This window comes from Lonchura striata, chromosome Z (assembly GCF_046129695.1).
Source record: "Lonchura striata isolate bLonStr1 chromosome Z, bLonStr1.mat, whole genome shotgun sequence".
Classification (NCBI taxonomy): domain Eukaryota; kingdom Metazoa; phylum Chordata; class Aves; order Passeriformes; family Estrildidae; genus Lonchura; species Lonchura striata.
Genome location: NC_134642.1, coordinates 21,623,778 through 21,646,289, shown reverse-complemented (window position 1 = coordinate 21,646,289; position 22,512 = coordinate 21,623,778). Strand labels below are relative to the sequence as shown.

The 22,512-nt window shown below is 35.1% G+C and overlaps 1 protein-coding gene across 1 annotated transcript in view; it reads left to right on the top strand.

Annotated features, from left to right (window-relative positions):
• Window positions 1-20,864, top strand: part of BNC2 (basonuclin zinc finger protein 2) — a 232,069-nt gene extending 211,205 nt beyond the window's left edge. Inside the window, exon 6 of the mRNA XM_021540848.2 lies at window positions 20,204-20,864. Coding sequence (XP_021396523.2) covers window positions 20,204-20,864 — 661 coding nt within the window. The remainder of the gene's footprint in view (window positions 1-20,203) is intronic.
• Window positions 20,865-22,512: the final 1,648 nt, after the last annotated feature.

Genomic DNA, 22,512 nt, shown 5'->3' with positions numbered 1-22,512 from the left:
CTTACATATTTTTAAGATCAACCAGGATTTATGCTGCTGGCCCTTCAGATGACATCGTGCCTGAGCTATGCTGCATCAGTACAAAAGCAGTTGGGCTTAAACAGAAGCAGCTGGTCCATAAACTCTTTGGTTAAGAGTGGATTTTTTAATTTGTTTTGGGGTTTTTTTTTTGTTGTTTTTTTTTATATATATATTGTTCTTTTTGATTCCAGAGGAGAATGTAATACAAATGGAATTTTTCAAAGTGATAGGATAACACAAGTATTTTGTACTTGTGGATAAAAACTCTCTCATTTGATGATCATCCTGTCACATAACAAAATCTCTCTGGTTCATGGAGTAATGGTAAAATTGGGTTGCCTCTTTTCCTTTACTTGTGTTTCATATTTTTTCATTAGGCTGTAAAAATTCAGCAGACAGGAAGGAAATTAAAACTAGCCAAACATTTCATACACAGCTGCTGATTTATTTTGCATTTTTTTCATTGAAATTGATTTGGTTTGATAGGGAATGTTTCTTATCCTATAAAATGAAAGCAAGTCAGTGCTATGGATACTGAGCGGCCAAAATTCACTGTTTTGATGAAGAGTACCATACCCAAATATATCATGTCTTCTCTTATCATTTATGAAATCCACTAAACAGAAATATATGAACAAACATAAGAATACAAGATCAAAACACCTAAGAGAGACAATTTAGGACTTGCACTTCAGTAGGTTAAACTACTAGAAGCAAAACAGGTAGACCTAAATTAAGACTCATTTTCTTGCTGTATGCCAAATTTTATGCACCTCGAATTTAACAAGAGAAGTATGTGAATCAGTGGTATAATCTATGCAAAGCTTAGATGCATGAAACCCCTTTCAGTTCCTGAAATCATAGTCTTTGTTAGTTAAGAATTTGGTTTGGTCAGTCTGCTTCCTTAAATGAATTATGAAAAATCAGTCATATATTACACAAAATAGCTTTGAATTGAGCATGTGAAGCAAAAGCTGATTTCCTTTAGGATGTGGAACTTTATGTAGTGTATTAAATTTCGGTTGTAATACTTTGAAAGATCAGGACAGTAATAAAGTTAGCATAGTTAGGATTTAGATATTCTAAGAGTGACTGTGATGACATGCATAAAATTTTTCCAAGAAAAGAACATGCATATAGGGCACATTTTGAAATTTTTTTATACATAGGATAATACTATTAAGCTTATTGAAATAAGATGAAATAAAAAGCTGATTTAGTGTCTTAAATTGCAGGTTGCATATTTAAAGATAAAATTATTATTTGCCTATCATTTTGAGTTGTGTAATGGACAAGGCCATCTTCTTACATCATTCCATTAGTAACATTCAGGATATGATTCAGTTATGTGTTGCACTTGGGACAAAAGACATTTTTTTGCATATTATATTTTTTAATTGCAAAGATTCAAGAATGGTTCTGTAATTCAAAAGATTCAAAGGTGTGGTAAAATTTGTGTGCCCTTCAAAACTGTTTTATCAGTTTTGGTTTGCAACAGTTGTCAGGAAATTACTTTCAGCCATGAAAGAACCAGGAAATTCTCACATGCTTCAGGATAATTCTTTTAGATACTTGAGCAAAAAATATATACAAAACTTCCCTGGGCTATGTATTTTTATCTAGAAGTGCAACATCTACAAATGTGCAGAAATTAAAGCATATATACAGCATGTCAAAGAAAGCAAATGAAAGATTTAAGTAACATATTCTTATACTTTGTCTAGAAAAGGGCAGTTTTGTTTAAAAAAAATTTAGGAAGTAAAAGTTGAATCAATATATTCTCTCCCTGTTTTTTTTTGTTTTGTTTTTGGGGTTTTTTTTGTTTGTTTGTTTTGGTTTGGTTTTGGTTTTGTTTGTTTGTTTGTTTTTGGTTTCTTTGGTTTGTTTTTTTTTTTTTTTTGTGGTGTTGTTTTTTTTTCTGGGGGGAGTGATTTTTTGTTTGTTTCTTTCTTTGCTTTGTTTATTGTTTGAGGGTCTTTTGCAAACTGTTTAATTACCCCCAAAATTTTTCCATTAAAGTTTAGGGGTTTTTTCTCATCATCCTTTTGAATACTTTTTTTTCCCCAAGAGAGAGTATATGTAATTCCTAGCTTTTTAGATTATGGAGATTACCAAAAAGATAAGTAGATAATTAGATTAATAGAACTGCAAAGTGAGAACTTCTTCCATCCATTTAAATCAATTTCACTTAAAACTCAGGAGCATTTTGCTAACAATTGCTTTATGAGAAATAAGTGTTAGCTACCTACAGCACACAGTAATAACTCCTGAATAATATTTGAAATGGATTTGCGTCCCATTTTGGACTTACTACAAAAGTCTCTGTGATTTTCTTGTGTTATGAGTCACTCATAATCTTCGATTAGCTGGAGTGTCTTTGCTTTGAAAATAAAAAGGACATTTTTTTTAAACTATCTCTGTAATGAAATCAGAGTTTTAGCTATTCCATAGCTTAAAAGTTTGTGAGGTTTTTATCTTTGTCATTTTATTAAGCCTATTACTAGCATTATATTAATTATAATATAATATAATATAATATAATATAATATAATATAATATAATATAATATAATATAATATAATATAATATAATATATATAATAATATATATTATATATATATTATATATATAATAATACAATATTAATATATTATATTAATCCTTTTATAACTAGTTATATATCTAAAACTCACAACTCTAGCTATGTTCTATAATAAAATGCAAGTTTAAGTGGAGATAGATAACATGGGCTGATTAGTTTTGTTTCCTTTAGAGCCATCTGATTTGGCTTAAGTTCTTTTCCAATGCAACCCTAGTTAATCAAAGGTTAATCAAATATTCCCCCTGCCTTGTGCAGACACAAAAACCCAAATTGTTGACAGTGGGTGGAGCTACTGTATAATGGGCTTTGGAAAGGAGGGGTTGTGATACAGACTGCTTGTTCCCAGAGGTAGCATATCACATCAGGAGCAAAAGCAATGCTGCTTGGATGAAGGAGGGGTTTTATATGTGTCAGAGCTGCAAACCCTCCCTTTTGCAGAAAGCATCCTGTAGCAATCTGTGCTATGGTTGACCAAATCTAGCTTTATCATTCCTACATCATTCCTGACAAGGTCAACACCTGCATAAATATCCTTTTGCCTGCAATTTTGGAATATCCTCCGAGATCTTTGGCTAGCCAGTGCTAATCTTTGCAAATTATGGTCAAGATCACCAGAAGATTTTAGAGTCCCACTTCACCTGTGTTTTTTTTCAATTCAGGAATAAGGAAAGCAAAGACTTTTTTCCTTACTATCAAAGACCCAGAAATTCTGTTATCCCTTCTAAAAATTTAACAGTATTGTTTTCCTATAGTCAAGCTCTAGATATATTTAAAAGCACATATTTTCATCATTCTTCTGAGTTACAAGTAACAACACTCATTAAATCACCCTTAATACCTAGATTTTTTTGTCGAAAAAGTAGACTCAGAGTAGACTTTTTGACTTCTTTACCTGGAAGCACTAGACATCAGTAAACCACTTTTTCTTCCATACTTCAACAAGCACTTCCTGAATAGCTGTTCATCCATTTCTGTTCCTGTATTTACCTCAGATGTCCTTTCTTCTTAAGGCATGATGGTCAGGCTAAGTCTTGTAAAAAGACAATGGAGAGTAAATACAAAAAGAGGCCATATTAAAAATTTTGTCAGAAACAATGTCATAAGCCTCCTTTTGAATGGGAAAACATCTTTTCAAGTAACTTTTTAAATGGAAAAGACATGGGAAGAAGATACATTCCCTTGAGGACTGACCACTTGAATGGAAAGATTTGTCCTTGTGGATTGAATTCTCTCCAGAGACACAGAAGATCTTTCCTGCAAGTGAGAAGAAAGGGCCAGTAGCCACAATAGTCAGATTCTCCTGGGCTCTCTTTCCCAGCCTCATCTATGAGTTTTATCCCAGCACACATTGAGTTTTCCTTACAAAGAGATAGGTGTGGTTAATCCTTGAAGTCAGCACAAAGATACATCTGTTCAGGGAATGATCCTGAACTGTGGATGTGATATGTGGGTAGGAGGAGGGAAGAATTATTTCCTGACCAAAGAGGATAGCAATTTCAAAGTTTCATCTAAGTCTGAGCTGAAGAACACATTCAGAATTATAGGTCAGAAAGGGCAACTTAGACCACTTGGCTTCATCTTAGTATCTCACCTATAAGAGCCAAGAATTTTGTGTCAAAACCAGCAATGAAACAGGTGGCAGGTGAAACTTTTGCCTTTATTAGGTCTTGCTGAGAAACTTTTTTTTTTTTTTTTTTTTGAGGAGAAATAGAGCCATCTTCTCAATTAGACTTAGTGCATGCTAAATCCTCATTTCACCTCAGTACTGACATTATTAAAATCAGTTTAAGTCAGGGTTTTAAGCTAAGACACAATATTAACAACAATAGGTTACTATGCTTTCCTTTCTCTCAAGTATAGAAAATGAATTAATTCTCAGCGTATCTGTTCAGAGGAACAAACCAAAGCTTTTCATTTTGTCTGTCTGCTACTTAAGTAGAACTATTCATTACTCAGGTTTGCCTTTCAGGTTTAAATTTTCTCAAAAACTGAGCATGCATGAATATGCATGTGCATGTGTGTGTGTGTGTGTGTGTGTGTGGGTGTGTGTGGGTGTGTGTGGGTGTGTGTGTGTGTGTGTGTGTGTGTGTTCCACAAGATGGGAAAGGTAATTGAGCCCCATGAATAAATTTAAAAACAAAATAATATCTGCTCAGGGTGACTTATAAATAAATATGAGGCAACTCTTGGTGCCAAGTGTGATCATGCCTTTTGATTGCAAGTTAAATCAGTCCAGATTTAAAAACATAAACTCCTTGATTTGTATGGATCAAGACATCTGTAGGTGGTTTATTAAAACCTGCTGATGTTTCCAGAACTAAATTTGTGCAGATATGGGCCTCTGGGTAGCTGTATGGAAAAAGCAGAGACATACTTTTTGTCTGTTTACCTGACTTCCGGCCCTTGTACAGGTGTGCTTGAATAAATTAACATCAGTTACCTATGATGAGCCACTGCAAACATTATCAAGGGAGGTGAAGATGTGAAAAAGCTGTTACCTGCCTCCTGTTATCACCTCCTTGACACAACAGGACCTATTTTTTAATCATCCTACTAGGGTTGGAATCTTCTACAAATAACTTTTTAGAGAATTATTTTCTATAACTGCACTCAATTCTAGCTCCAAGAAATATAATACTTTGCATCAGTCCATGATGATTATTATCCTATTCCCCAGATATAATTAGCTGTCATATAAAACTTGAATTTCTTCCAATAAGAACAAGGAAATCTGGTTTTAAGACACTGGACGTTTGATAAACCATTTGTCAAGAGACAAAAATTGTATCTGATACATTTTTAAAAATATAAACACATTTTACAGCTGTACTGTTGTTTCTGGAGATGATGCAGTTCACAAAGAGACTAGCTGCATATCCAATACAATTGAATGAACCATTAGGTTTTCTCTTGCAGAGACACTAAGATGTGTGTCATTGCTAATGTTCTCATAACTCTTCCTTACCCAAGAGAAGCTGTATCATAAAGAAACATTTTGTGCCACCCCTAACACAGATCTACTGATCTAACCTCTTCCATGAGTAGTCATGTTGAACACAGACTGCCTGTCATATTGCATACTCACCAATGTGAACAGAAGAAGCAGAATTAAAATAGAATGTATATAAAAATGTCTTCATAAGATGTTTAAATAGAATTTTAGTAAGATATTTAGATTAAAAAGAAAATAAATAAATTGAAGCACAAGTCTACTTATTGACTTATATACTTATTGAGCAAATATTGAAGAATTAATTCTGGTACAGAGAAAGTTTTTTTTCCAACTACATACAGTCATTTATTTGGGATTTGAATTGGAGCTGGTGGTTGTTTTTTAAAACAATTTGCTGTCTACATTTTCTTGTTCTGCTTTAGGATACAAAATTATGTCACTTAGAGAGGGACAATACAGTTTTTTACGCAGTTCAAGAAGTCTCATTTTTATGTGAACTTGCAAATGAGACAAGGTATTTTCAGTGACCTGAAACATTCATTTAAACAAACTGCTACACCAGGATTAACATAGGTGGGAAGCATAAGTAAAACATTGAAAAGACTAGCTAAAAGCAGAACATGTATTGAGCAATATTTTTGCCTCGTACTTATTGTGACAAATAGTGTAAATGTTTAATGTGTTTTGTCCAAGTTTCCTGCTTAACTTCTGTGTGTTTTCTGTTTGGTGAATGAGATTATCTGGGATGACAGGACGGGAACATGAAAGCCTATCATAATATCCCAATTGCTCCTAGGTTCCTAGAAAACACTGGAGGAACCACAAATTTTCCAGAAAGTGGGAGACAATTATTTTCCACTCATCTGAATAAATCTGTTCCCCATTTATGAAGATGTCCCATCTTCTCTAGAGTCTTTTGGAAGTGGGCTAAATAAAACATTTATCCATAAATTCCTGCAAGGAAGGCCTCTAGCTGTTCTTTTATACTTTAGAGAAGAAAGTTGTAAGATTTCTGCTACAGTGAAGGAAGATGTACTTTACAGATAGCAGATAACACCAGGACACTACATCCAAAAGTCTGGGTGGAACAAGACACTGCACACTCTTGGGTGCAGGAGTCTGGGGAGAAATAATGATGGGTGAGGGAAACAAATTTGTGTCAGGAGTAGCTGTGTGTTTACTGCCCTTTGGATTTACAGCTTTCAGTGAAGAACAGAGACACTCAGGCAGGTAAATGCTGTCATACATACAACCATGATCCATTCGTCAGCTGTGCATGTCTGCTTGAAAAGAGAAACTTTCAATTCAAGAAGTAAACTTTTCATCAGATCTTATACCCTGACCAAAGATTATTAATAGCTGAGACAATTTTCTTTTCCCCATAATGACAATGCTGCTCTTTCCCCTAGATTTGAGCTGTTTCACTCATTGGAACATGAACTGAGTGACTGTGTTGGGACATATACGAATTAATGTGAGTAAGAAAATTGGTGAGGGAAGTCTTACGAATGAAAACAAACAAGCAAACAAACCCCAAAACAAACAAATAAGCACACGCACACACCAAAAAAAAAAAGAAAAAAAAAAAAAAAATTGAAAGAGGGAAAATTTATCATGTATAGATACCTCAAAAAAGCTATAATGCTTTGTTATATTTCAAAACGCTTTGACATTTCAAAATATATTTTGAAGTAGAATTATGTAGCACATAATCAGTGTAGTAAAACAAAGATCATTTGGATTTCTATTCCATTGCTTTTTGACAAAATACATCTTAGCTACTGAGGCACGTGAGACAGGAGAGTTTTCCACTGAAATATATCATAGTAAAAGATATTACTCAAAAATATTTGGCAATTTATGGGTCTTAGGGAAAAGAAACCCAAAATCCAACTTCTCTAAATCTGGAACATTTTTTATGATTATACAAGCTGCTAGTCATTAGCAAATATGACAGAGAGTAAAAGCAAATTTGTGAAGTAGAGCCTATAGCTTCAGAAATATACTGCTCAGTTAGAAAATATTAGTGGTAAAGTCAAAAATTCTGCTCACTACTTATCTCTGGGTGAATCTGAGGGAAGAGACGCAGAGCCAAGAAAGAGAGTTAAGAGGTCCACAATGTCAAGGAAGAGACCACTGTGTAGGCTGCCGGTGAACTGCAAAACACTGTGCACAGCCTTTTACTACCCCTTAATCCTGACCAGCAATACTGGAAGTTTTCTGTCCTTTGTCTCTTCAGGCAAGCAGTACCACACATCGTGTACCAGTATTTGTGATGCTATGCTGTAGCACCTCAGTAGAAACCACTCATTCACGTTCAGCACGTACACATAAAACACTCTCTAATGGTACCTTTAGAGGTACTTCAGATGGTCTTCTGGGGCCTGAAGTAACACAGGAATATCTCAGGTGTGATACCACTTATGGCTTATCACAAATTGAAATTTTAATGGCAAACACTGGATATTTCCACACAACACTTTTAACCACTACTTCTAAAAAAAAAAAAAATCTAAGGTTTTTTGTAGTGCTTCCTGCTTTCCAGCAACATCTTTTGAACGAGCAGTTTGCCATGTGCTAAGAAAACTTTTTTTATTATTATTTTTTTAATTAAGAATCTATTTCACATTTAAGCTTGCCCTAAATAGCATTGCTTTAAAAGATCTGTCTAAGAAATAATTTAACATTTTTGCCATGAGGCACCTTCAAGCTTCATATAAATGGACCTGGAAGAGAAATGAAAGAGTTTTAGATTTGCCAGAAATGTATGCTCCCATAAAAGAGAAAGAATTGCAGGACTTTGTTGGCATTGTGAATAAATGTTAAATGGTTTGTTTTGTGTGGGGAAAGCAGGGGGAAAGTAGGAAAGAGTAAGATTTTAATAAGAGGATATTTTTTGCTGTCATTTTGGTTTTCTTTTTTTTTTTTCTTTTGAATAAAGAGGGATAAGAAAGTCCCAAGGTGTATGTCTGTGTCAAACTATATGAGTCTAAAACACAAAATGTAAATTATAGGGTTTATAAGTTGTTATTTCCAGTGTTACTGATTTTGTTTTTAGTGCTTTACAAACTTTATTGCTTATTTTATTAACTAGGGAAAAGTGTTTTGCATTTCCAGTTCAATACATTTTTCCCCCTTTCTTTCCCTTTTCCTCCTTCTCTCTTTCCTTTGTTATGCTGGAATAAAGAAAGTAATTACAGTTCAGCCAGTTACAACTAAAAATACAAATGGGACATAGTTAATTTTGCTGCCTGTAAACCTTAGGTTGTACTTTTGTGTTTTACACACACTATGCAGAAATAAAAATAGATCAAACGTATATGTGTGCCTGTGGATGCATGTACTAAAAGAAAGACATACATTATGTTATTAGAAAAGGATGTAAAAATTTAATGGATAGAAAGAAAACTTGGATTCTCTCTCAGATGGTTAATGAGCCCTTATTTCAAGAGGAAGATGCACATAGATATACATACAATATATATATTATATATTATGCAAGACTGAAAACCAAGACTTCATGAGGAGGGACCCTGGCAGGAAGGATAACAGATCCTGCACTGGATATCTCTCAGTTCTGATAGCCAGATAGGGGAACAACACTAATTCTGCAGCCTTTTTAGTCTGTTCTGTCACAGAAGGGGCACTGCTGGGTCAGTCAGCTCACTAGTAATTGTGTTTTACAGACTTCTAAAGCAATTGGCTCAGTCAGTCCCAATTCAATAAAAGTGTAGAGCGAGAGTGAGAGCACTTTTGTTCTATTTTTTACTTGAAATTATTTCATTCAGCAGTCTGTCTTTTTTATTACCAGGATTTGACATTAGCACTCCAAGTTATATTAGCATCCATTTCAGCAGTTCAGTAATGGTATTAAAAAAACACTTAACTTCAACGGTGAATGGTTGTATGACAGTACCATAAAAATCCACATTAAAAAAAAACTTATGTATTTGTCCCTGCAAATTATTTTTCACGCGTTTAACCACTTCAAAACTATACTCTCTTGACTGGTGTTTCCAGGAGCTTTAGCAGCAAGGAAGGCTTGTAAAGGGGCTGCAACTGCAGGAACAATGGTATAAAGAGAAAAATTAAGACATTTGAAGAAGAAAAATGTGAAAGGAACATGCAAGCACACATAGATATACAACAAAGACCTTTCATTTTGAGTGGGTGCCTGTCATTCATCAACTGAAGTAAGATTTTTAAACTCAAATCACTCGAGGTAAAATCTTTGGCATCTTCCATATTTCTGGGATTTAATTTTGAACTCAGCACTCTCCAAGCTTGGGATGGCAGCCTAACTATCTTGGCACTGCAGCACATTCATAAATGACTGCATTAGGTTCTAAATTTTGATTAAACATTCTGTAATTAATCAATGGTAGACATGAAGCAGTTGGCAAGGTCCAGAGCTGCAAAATGTTTAAGACATAAAACATTACAAAGTAATTAGAATGTGCTCCTTCAAGAGAAGGATTGCCTTCAATAAAGAGGTAAATGATAGCATCATGTTTATTGTGGACGTAGGCAGCCAGTGCAATATGATAAACTGCAGGAGATACACGTATCAGTAATCATCCACATTATTAGTGTCATTAATCATAATTCTAAAAATATGACAGCAGCAGCCAACTTTTTGACCAATTTTGCCTCTGCCTGTTGGCCGTTATAACTTCACTAATAGACTGCAGAGCTCCTGTGCGTGGCAGTTTGCATTGAGAATGGAAGGTTAATTATATTTGAGCTGCTGATTCCTTCTCTCCTCGGAAAAGACTGAGCACTTTGACAATCCCAGGAGCTCACTGCTGTTAAACCAGTAAAAGTACTTTATTGAAATTTTCTTTGTTGGTCAGGAATGAGTAGATGTTTCAAATGAGATATAAGCGCCAGGCTGGGACGGCCGCTAATGTTTCTTCCAAAATAATCCTTGGACAGCAAGCTGAACTTAGACATCTTTGCACATTCTCTTGTGGATGGGTAAAAAGTTGAGAATTTAATAAATGCTGACAATAGCATGTATGGAAGAAACTAAGAGGATTGAAATTACTGAGAAGTTGGGGCATCAATGAGAGGAGGTTTTAGAATAAACAGCTATCTGTTGACCTGATAGGGGTCCTTATTTGTAATGTAAAATTACTAATAGTGAAACCCTATTGAAATGCCACATCATATTTGATTTTATAGTTCCTCTGGCATTATATAAATAAAGCCAGCATTTTTAGACAGACAAACGTTAGGAACAAGAATTACTATTGCATTTTGATCAAAATAAATTACAGTTTACAGATTTTCTGTGGCACCTGAAATTATAAAAAACTATCCCTAGACCTCAGGTTTTATTATTTTGAACTTGAGATTCAATCAGTAAAGAATCTGTAAATCTCCTAAGCAAACCAGGAGATGATGTGTGCATCAACATCTTAGATGAAAGATTTGGTTTGAAATCAGAGCTGAGGAAAACTAGGAATTCTATCTGATTTTTTTTTTTTTATTTGTGCATTAACTAAAACTTGGAGTTCAGTAAAATTAATGAGTGGCATGCTGAACTTTAGGGTCTGTTTGTGTAAAAACTTGCAAAATTATCACTTTTGGCTGTACCAGTAAAATTAATGAAAGATGAAAACTTCTTATTGCAAAACTTGGATCATGTAAAATTTAGATAATTCTAGGTTTGAAAATAAATGCTAATGCATGTATTCTTCATCCCTTCAGTAATTCTTAAGGGAAAATACACCTTGTGTCAAGGACTAGCAAACCCAACAAAGTGGATATGAGGACTTAATGCATGACTGCAGTACACTGCACCATCTAAACTTCTCTGTAGAGCTTGTATAAATTGTAGAAAAAGCTATGGAGTGATAAACAGCAGTGCTAAGCACCTGTTATGACCATAAAAGGCCTTTGTCATATGCATAATGAATTCTTGTGCATGTAACATGTGACACTTTGTTAGTTCACTTAGAAAATATTCTGTCAGATAAATCCTCTTTTAAACTTTCTCAACCAGTCCAGATATTAGACAAGACTGCTGGCTATTTTGCAATTAGTCTGTTTTGCTTCCAGGCAGCTAGTAAAGTGAGAGGCTGAAGTGTTGCAATGGAGTTTAGATCGTTTCTCAGCAACTTTGGCAAGTACGCCAGTAATTGTGCTTTTTGTTTGTAACATCTTTTGATCTTTAATGGACAACAGTAGTAACATATTAAGAGTCCAACATAACCTCAATGCTTCTGAGCACACACAGCAGTTGTGAACATATAATTCTGTTCACACCATAAGGACCATTTCACTAAAGAGCTCAACAGATATGTACTGAATTATTGGACCATTCAAGAGTCCCAAGCCTGACAGACTTTTTTTTTTTAATTATTTGGTAGCAAATATCAGTTATGAATATCAGTTTCATATTTACCCTGAGTATTTGCCTGCACAGTCAACTATCCTGCCTTCCTACATGCTATCACTGCATTAACATTTTTTATGCATTCCATGGTGATGATAAATTGTTTTCTGACTCTAACTGTGGATTAAGTATGCAAAAGGCATGTTTGCCACTGCCAACAAACCAATAATTCTCACTAACATCTTCAGAGTTACAACATTTATAAAGTTGCAAAGTGGAGTAAACAAACCATCTGTTTGGCTTTACCGTATATGTCATGCTCTCTTATTAGCATATTACAATTCATTTAGTAAACAAATTTGGTGATTTTGTTCATGTCAAAGTTAGAGGGAGCTTGAAGATGATTAACATTCCTGGGACAGGCACATTAATACATTGCTTCCTCTGCAAAGTTAAATGGCTTCTCAGGAGAATCACCCCTTGTTGACAAGATGAGACTGTCAATTTTGTTTGCCTGCCACATTAGGGGCCGTAAGGGGATGGGAAACTCTGAGAAAGAGGAGCAGTGTAGGCAGCATAATTCACTGTGAATTGAAAAAAGAAGTCTAATTCTGATAAATGGTCGACCCCAATACATCCTACCTGTTATTACAACAGACGTGCCGTATCTGTGCAGTAAATTAGTTAAACCCCTAAAGAGTTTGATAGGAGCTTATCTTCAAGTGAATAATTTGAGCGTAGAGGGAGCTGTCTTCGTGACCAGTGTGAGTGATTTGTTTCATATTGAAAGGGATTGAAATGACTGGGCTCCACATCTTTAATTTGCAAGAACTTGCTTGTTCTTTATTTCCTGTATTTAATAAGCACTGTATTTTTTTACTTTTTTTTAATAGGTGTTGAACTGTATTTTACCTTTTGGATTTTCTTCCTGTGAAAGGTTAATATTTTTCAGATTCTATGCAATTTCAGGCCTCAAGAGCTGATGCTATTACCTTGTTCATGTAGAAATGCCATGGTTTTATCAAGTAGTATAGAATTTTTGCTTTTACTCTTTCTAAAGTCTAGCCATTATACCTACTTTTCCTCTTATACTCAGAGGCAAATTAAATATGATCAAATACATGGAAGCACTAATGTACAGACTTAAACTTTGTCCCTGTTCAGATAAATGTGAATTTTATAATTTAGGTTAGATCAGGATTTCAAACTGTTACTATCTTTCCTTAGATTTATGGATTTTTTTTTTAATTAAAAAAAACAAAACAAAACAAAACAAAACAAAACAAGACAAACCTGTATCAACAACTGCTGATAGAGTGGCAAAATTAGAACAGTAAGTGAGAAGATAATTTCTTTAACAGTTTCTGTTACTAATTAAATTCTAGGAACTGTTTTATTGTTGATTTTTTTTTTAAGCAAATGAGAGAAATGATTGCTGTTTCTTTCTCTAAGAAATATCAGAATTGAGGCCATATCTTTCTCATAAATATGTACACTGTTATATTTAGCCAGAGTCTTACTTTCTGGTTCTTTGATTTTAGCTACATGAAACTCAGCACTTTCAGTCTGCAGAGATTCTGAGAAAGCATAAAATTCTGGGTTTGCTTTCCTTAGTGTTTGCCTATTTTGGGCCTTTCTATGAGTTTCAGGCATAAACAAACAGGAAAGGGACACAAAATTGAGGTAAGAGCATATTACTAAATTGTGTCAGTAACTAAAATCTAAAAAATTTAAAACAAAACCTAAAGTCTTAATTCTTTTTTGCCTTTGATGTGAAGAGAAACAAAGAAAACTTTTCATTATATATAAAAATGTAGGGTGAATACTGAGCTGAAGAAAAAGTCTCACAAGAGGAGTAATGAAAATTTTGTTGTTTATATTTTAAACCAGATTGATAGAGCTTAGTTGTAAACTAAGTATAGCAGGAAGATAGCTTTTATGGGACCTGTAGAACTAGAGCAGTAACTTCTATATCCAACTTTAATAAGAGGTTCATCAGTTTGTACATAAATCACCAGCCAGTTGTGTTCTGGCCTTTGATTTTCTAACAAAACCTTTTCAAACTGCTGAAGATATTGTAGTTTCAGGTTTTGTACCCCAACAGTAGCCTCTGTCTTCTTTAAAAAAAATAAATATACTATCGCTCGGAGAAAAACATAATTAGGTAGAAAATAATTTTATGCTGTCTTTACATGCATTAAGTCTCAAAATATCACTTTATAGTGTTACTTAATGCTGAGATCACTTATTGATCATAAAACAAAGCTGACCAAAAACTGATTGTCTCCTGCTGTCATATTCTGTTTGTGATTTCTTTGCAATGTTGGAATGGTAGGGCTAGGTGGTATTAATTTATCAAATCATGTGCTTGTCAAAAAAAGTCACATTCAGAATATCTGAAATGTAAGAAACTGGGATAGTGGCTTTCTTGGAAACATAGGAACAGCTGTGGCTGGATATAACTGGAAATGTGGAAATAGATAATTTCACAATTTTAATGAATAATACAGTTTACTTTGATCATTGACTGAGATCTTTATCAGGGAGTTTTGTTACTTATAGTCAGACAAGAAGTAGTAGCTAGGACATTTAACTGGGACATCAGTTGGCTTGGCTTTTCTGTCTCTATGCATCAAGCAGTGGAAAGTGGATTTCCACAGTCCCTAACTGACTGCCCTAACAACTGTGCATCTCTTTCATTCTCACTCCCTTTTTCTCCCTCATCCCATAATATTTAAGTATAATCATACTTTCCTCTTGCTAAAATGATTAATAAAATAATACTATAGTCTTAATCTTCAACAGCCCATCCTGAACTGTGAGCACATTCAACCTAATTTTTCATGCAATTGGTTTTGTGCCCTCTATAATGCTGGCATCTAAATAAACAGTGCTCTTTTAATCTGAATTCTCTATCTCTTCTCTGTGCATCAGAGATGAGGTTTGCCCTGGTGCAGATAGGAATGCAGCTATGGGTGCATCCAAATTTGGCCTTGAATCATCCACAGGATTCAAGCCAATTTCTATACCAGGACAAATTCTACTCTGATAAATTCCTTCTCACTCACTTCAAAATGAAATTAAAAGACTGACTAAATTAAAAAAAAATTAGACTAAAATGGCCATTATTTTTTTTTCTTTCCAACAAATGGACAGTAAATTAACAAAATCAGATTCCTTGACAAGTGTAGAAAGAAACTTCTAAAGAGATCCCAGTCAGGATTTATGATCTATGTAAACATAGATATATGATCTATGTACATTAAATTTACCATATTTCCTAGGCTTGTAACTGCTTTCTTCTGTTGGTGCATGGTGCATCTGCCACTAAGAAACTCGCAAATAGTAGGTGGGATGTTACCAACAATGAATTCTAGTTAAGAAAAATACTTCCATGAACTTCGCATGAGAAAGAAAACACTATACCACCAGTGGGATCATGCCCAGTGTCTGTGAGCTTCTGAACTGTTGTAGGATTCTGCACTTCACTGCTACTAGAACTCCTGTCTGAAAAGGCAGTAGTGAACTCAGAGGATGACGTTTCACCACAACCATAGATCTTGTGTGTATCATCATTATCATTATCATTATCATTATCATTATCATCCTCATGAAAGAACTGCTCCATTCTTATGGCCAAATTCACTCTAGTGAGAGCTTTGCACATGCTTTTGCCTTCCATATATGTAATTAATTAACACTAACTTGAAAAGAAAAGAGTGGTATTTATGTCAAAAAATCCGGTATTCTGGGTCCTAGAATTTGCTCAAACTTCCTTGCCACAACAAGCTACAGTTCAAAACATCTTGGAAAAATACCCTCCTCATTTTTAAGGGTATCTGACATGTAGTACAGACTTCAACAGGTGTTTGGACATTCATTGCCCCAGGTAGTATTTTCAGAACAAACTCTCTTCACCATCCTTTATTGCCTAGGAACTGGTCGATTATATTAACTGAAATAGAATGAGATATGCCTTTAGTTAAACTCATGTTGATGTACAAATGAGCAATCTAGGAAGTCTAGAGGCATTCAAAGAATTTAATTAGGTCAAATATTTTGTTTCATACACTTATATTTATTTCTACCAAACATTTATGTTCTTTAAGTTCTTTTTCCTGCAGATACAGGTGTTGCAAATGACACCAGAGATGGCTTTAAATTAGCTAGCTGAGGTATGAGAAGTAATGAAGCCATGTCAAGCTGAAGCTCAGCAGGTTTGGGCATATTTCGCTTCAAGATTTTCTGTCTGTTTGAAGGCAGTGTTCATGCATTGGCACAAATCACTCTGCCCAAGCTGTGCCTCAGCTTACCCAGGGACCACTGTTTACACATACCTGGGATTAGAGGAGGAAGATGTAAGGAGCTTTGTAAATCACATCAGGGAACAGAATAGCTGAAGCAAGAAGCTTTAGGTATCATTGGGAGGAGCAGATGAACAAAATGACAGGTCGTTAGCATTGGCTGAAGGCTTGAAGGGGACTCCTAGGGTTTGGGAGTGACAAAGAAGAGGAAAAAGGGTTGGATTGTGATGAAAAATCTCTGTTTGGTAGGCAGAAGGGGGTCTGAGACTCTGGGGTTTTTAATAAGATTTAAAAACTTCAGTATCTAAATAAATGAATTTTTTTCACAACTCATACCTCCTTCTCCACTAGAATGTTTTCACACATGATATTTAGGGACAGTATTAAGCACAAGTGAAATAGATTAAGAAATGAATGTAAAAGAATCAATTCTTTTGAACTGTGGTTGCATAATGGAAATCGACTGCTATGAATGAACCTATGTTCAGAAGTTATGAACAGCAGAGCTAATGCACTGCCATGAGTTCATCTTTATTATTGCATTACACCTGAATCAATTGATAAAGTAGCTTCTTTTTAAGGCTAGGAATGGCACTTAATTGAATAAAAGTCAATGTAATTATATTAGGAGAATCCAACAGTACTGCTGACAGCGGAAAAGGGACAGTACTGAGCAGGGTGCCAGAACTTGTCCACGCATTTCTGCACATCGTTTGCCTGACAGATATTATGGGCTGGTACATACTTTAACTAGATTACTGATTGTTACTGCTGTAAGTGAGAATTTAATAAGGGAGGCATCTCTTCTTATCAGAGCATCAGCAGAGTTTGCATCCTTACACTGGTCTTTCTCAGAATGGACTTTGTCTATCTGGGGCTTGGTGCACCCACTTTAACATGGCAGTTTATTCTTATCTCTTCATTTAGTGAATGCTGAAGTTTTTTTTCACTGCATGCCTGACTTGTTTTTCTCAGCAGAAAACCAAGGAAATAGTAGACACAAACACATGGAAGTAATAGTTACAGTTATCCTAACTAGCTTGTATGCTGAAATAAATTCCCATAACACAGGAGTGAAGAAGGGAGAGAAGGGGAGAAATAAGTACACACATGAGTACTTTATGAATAGTTTTCAGTTAGCCTTATGATGATAAGCACAAATGTGCTTTTACAGTCATTTAATAACTCTGGTCAGTGTGGACAGGCCTTCACAGTAAGCATTTCCTGTACTGTACTAAGTAACTTTACATGGAGCTATATTCCATCTGAAACCAGGAAGGCAAGGGACCATTAGGACTACTGTTTATCATTCATGTATGTGCACTGCATGCATCGTTCAGAACTCATTTGTGGATAATAATGGGTATGGTGTGAATATGCTTTGATTAATCTGCTTTATGTTTTGTGTATTGTGTGATTGAGTCAGTATCCATCAGGATAATAGTATAAGTGATATTACAGCTGGCAAAAAACAGGTTAACAATCAAGACTTTTTTTTTAAGTCTGTGTTTTATTGGTTTCAGATATTTTTTTTTAAAACCAGATATGTCTGGATTGGAATGTGAATTTGTTCTCTCTCTCTCTCTCTCTCTCTCTCTCTCTTTTTCTCTCTCTCTCTCTCCTCTCCCCCTTCCCCTTTCTTTCTCTTTTCTACTCTCTCACTCTCTTTTGTGATCTCAATTTAGCAAAAGATTAGAAAGCTGATCTTATCACAAGGTAAGCTCAGCCTTCCTAAGTGCAGTGTGGGGATATGCATAATTACACTTCTATGCCTCAAAAAAGCAGTGGTGCTATATTTGCTTGTGTGAAAAGAGTATTTCCCATGTGGGAAAAAAGCAAGAAATACTCTCCACTTTTTCCACCCTTGCCCATACCTCTCAACTGTCTCTCATTAGGAGAGAAATCCTCTATTCTAGACCACCCCCTTACTGGAATAATTGCATCCCAAGCACACACAATTAAATTACACTGCATTTCAGTATCAGTTTTATGTCAGAGAACAGTTACCTGCATTTGCAGGTGAATGGGACAGATTAGGTCTATTGCTGTTTGTTTATTCCCTTAAGTTATGTGCAACAGATAAATTAATCACAAAGTAAGTGTTAGAAAATTACAGAGATTTACTCCACACCAATTTAATCTTCCTATTTTTGCATTTGTGTTATTTATTTGCATTGTATTGCTGTACCATGTTTTGGACTTCAGTTGGTTGAGAGGTATGTTTCAGAGGGTTTCTTAAAATAAAAGCTTCCAATAAGGAAATATTGCTTATAGATACTGTTCCTCTTCTCCTTTTTGTTACTGTAGGACCTGAATGTCTGTAAAATATTTGATCATTGTTATGTTTTCCCTTGCCAATTTTGTACCTAGTGCTTTTTGCAAATTAAGCTATTCCTATGTTAAAATTCTCTCTTTCTCTCTCTCTTTCCCCACCCTCCTCCTGCTCCCCACCCCCCCTCTTCTTTTCCCTCCTACATTTGGGCTCTGATCTGCAATTTATAATGGGCAGACAGACTGGTGAGTCTGCATGTTGTAAATTGCGGGTTTGGGTCCTTAGCTTGCAAAGAATGTTATGCAGTAGAACTTTGCTAATTCTTTTTTTGCTGACTCAAAATTCAAGACACCCTCCAATGAAACTGAATAAATATTTGTCATTTCCTCAGCAATGCTGTGCATTCTGAAAACTAAACTCTAAAGTTTTCTATTGCTGAAAACTTTACACTGATTTCTTATACTTAAGCACTTCAGTAAAATGAGCATGTTCTGCAGTCAGAGGTCTTTGATGTCCATCATGTTTATTGGTTGCATCATTAATTCAGAAAATGCAGTTTTTCAAAGAGGGTTTCCTGACACTACTGCAAATCAGTGAGGTTCTACTGCAGTGGATGAATAAAGCCAATGCCAAAAGTGGAGAGTAGAATGCAGTTTCAAACAATAGGCCATTTCACGTTTACTAAAACAAAGGCTTACATTATTTGCAAATGTAAAGCTTTATTCTTGAGAGCAAAGGCCCAGATCCTGTAAAACACTTGAGAGTCTTTTAATTTGCAGCTCTTGGGATCTGGTTTAAAATCCACCTCCATCAGTGACAGTATTCCATTGTCTTGAATATCTGCAGTAACTTCAGCAAATACCTAAACCAAACCATGCTTAAGTTTTTTGATTGATTTGGAGCAAAATTCTCACTGCCATTAATAGGGTATTTTTACTGGACATTACACTGGTTGAGTCAATCAGCACTGCATGCAGACAGTACAGGGAAAAGGACAGGTAGGACTGGCAGTGACAGCTTAGAAGGATGAAACCACTAACTTTGACTAAGATTTTCAGAAACTTACATGTAGATTTCAAAGACTTGTTCTCTTAAACCCTTCAAGTCTTCTCCATCTTGTTTTGGCCTGATTCAGAATCCTTTGATATGAGAATTAAATTACCAGAATCAGCACCTCTGACAAAGCCTTATTTAGTTATCTTTATTTTACTCTAGTCCTATAACTTACAGACTTATGTGAGTACTTATATATAAAAATATAAACATATTTTTATGTATGTATGTATGAATAAGTATCTAAAGACATGGATCCAGAGTAAGACATAGCTAGACACATATTAATATATTCCATATATTAATATTTTTTGTCTCTTGAAGAGAAAGAAAGTCAGCATTTTGCATTTTCTGCTACTACAATTTATTTTTTTTTAAATTTCAAATAAAAGGGCGGTAGCTGCTGTTGGAGACTAATGTTGAGGAGCAGCAGCTAACAAGAAAAATATAAGGGGGGAATTTGCTTGTTTTGTTTAGTTTTTATGTTGCAATTCGTCCACTTATAGAAAGACTCAAATTTACAAGAAACATGGATAGAGGATATTTTTATGAGAAATTATCAATAAATCATAACTTGAATTTGATGCTTGTTGACTGTATGTTTAATCAAAAATACTGTACATTTTTTCCTTTTCTCCCTTCCCTCTTCCTTTCCCAGACACAGTGCTAACATAAACCTGCACCGTAAACTGTTGACCAAAGAACTGGATGACATGGGCTTGGACACTTCACAGCCTTCTCTTAGTAAGGACCTCCGCGATGAATTTTTGGTGAAGATATATGGCGCTCAGCATCAGATGGGGCTTGACATAAGGGAAGACACCTCCTCGCCAGCTGGCACTGAGGATTCCCATATGAATGGGTATGGCAGGGGCATGGCAGAAGACTATATGGTACTAGACCTGAGCACCACCTCCAGCATCCAGTCCAGCAGCAGCATCCATTCCTCAAGAGAATCTGATGCAGGAAGCGATGAGGGTATTCTCCTGGACGACGTTGATGGGGCAAGTGACAGCGGGGAATCTGCCCACAAAGCAGATGCCCCTGCCTTAGCCGTAGGTATGGGCACCGATGTCCCAGGATCCCTCATGTTCAACAGTGTTTCGGTGAGCAACGGTGGGATAATGTGTAACATTTGCCACAAAATGTACAGCAACAAGGGAACCCTCAGAGTGCACTACAAAACAGTGCACTTGCGAGAAATGCACAAGTGCAAAGTCCCTGGGTGCAACATGATGTTCTCCTCTGTCCGTAGCCGAAACCGGCACAGCCAGAACCCCAATCTGCATAAAAACATTCCTTTCACTTCAGTAGATTAGGTCAAGGATGGACACAGCATAATGCCAGCTCTCAGAGAGGGCCCACTACATCTGAACTGCCATATACAGTCTCCCTTTATATATATATGTATGTATATGTATATATATACACAGACATAAATATACATATATATATATAATTTTTCTTTTCTTTTTTAGCAAAAGAAAGAAACAAGAAACACCAGGTGCTTTTTCCCCTTTCTTGGTTGTTGGGTTTTTTGTTGTTTTTTTTTTTAATAGAAACAAAAGCGTAGGACCTTTAATTTGGGGGAAGGTATCCTTCATTTAAAAAAAGAAACAAACAAACAAAAAAAAAAACAAACAGAAAAACTGCAGTTGTCCCTAGTTCTGTTAGAATGTTCTTAGTCATCTCCAAAGAGACAGTTTGTTCTTCCCATAACTTTTGCCTGAAAAAAAGAAACAAAAAAATCAAACACAAAACAAAACAAAACAAAAAAGAACAAAAAAAAAAAACCCACACAAAAAATCCCCCCAAAAACACAAAAAAAAATTGCAAACAAACAAAAACAGAAAGAAAAAACAATCTACTTAGTTGTCTTTGTGTCTTCTAAGCATTGGGGATAACGTTCTACTAAGCATGGCTGTTACACTTGTATATATATATTGAGCCTTGACAGGCCTATGATGTAAAACAATTGTATTGATGGTGGTTTAACTCTAATTTTTTTGCTTAATTTTTACAGTTACATTCAGCTGTTAGATAAGCAGGAAAAATAGTTTGCTGCCTAGTTTTACTCATTTATGTTAGCTTTAATGCACATTTTTAAAAGAACCACGGTCTTGTTTTAACTACCTGCTAGATATAGGTAATACAGAGGTGCTGGCATGCTTTACAGTACCTGATTTGATACAGTTTTTTTGTCTTGTAATATTACATAAATCCAGTCATGCACTTTTTCGTACACTACAAGGGGATGTGTAATAATATCCATGCTTTTTTTTTCTTAAACTATTGCCATATTTTCAGTAAGTGTCTTTAAAAAAAAATACACTTAGATAAAAGTGATCTGGTCAGTATGAGGGCATGAATGCCAAACAAAGAGTATTAGTGTTTAGTGTTAATACAAAAGTGCCAACTTTGCACACATTTTGAAAAAAGAAAATGTAGTTATTCACCATAACCACACTTGTAGTTTTTGGACTACACACAGAAAAATACTGGGCAGGGAACAGGGATAAAGTGAAATACAGAATTCTTGGTGCTTTTTTCAAGTGCCAATTATTACTAGAAACAATAGTGCATCCTTATTCCTTATATACTATATTGCATAAAAGTGAAAAAAAAGACCCAGAATTTTGTCATGGGAACCAGTAGAATTTTTTTTTGTCAAACATACATAATATTTGGGGATAAAAATGCTGATACTACTTGTCACAGAACAAAGATGAATATAATTTTGTGTGCTTCTTATTATAGCCTGGATTTTTGTGGTGTTTTAAAAAAAATCAAAATGAACAGGGAAATAATGTTAACTATGTTGCTCTGTAAAGTTGTCTTTTTTGCAATCGAAAGTGCTGTAGTATGATTAAGGCATGTTTTATAGAAACAATCAAAAAAAATTAATGGCAGAAGCACTTAGTAGCTCTGAAAATATATGCTGGACTTTTTATTGGGTAATTTTCCCTT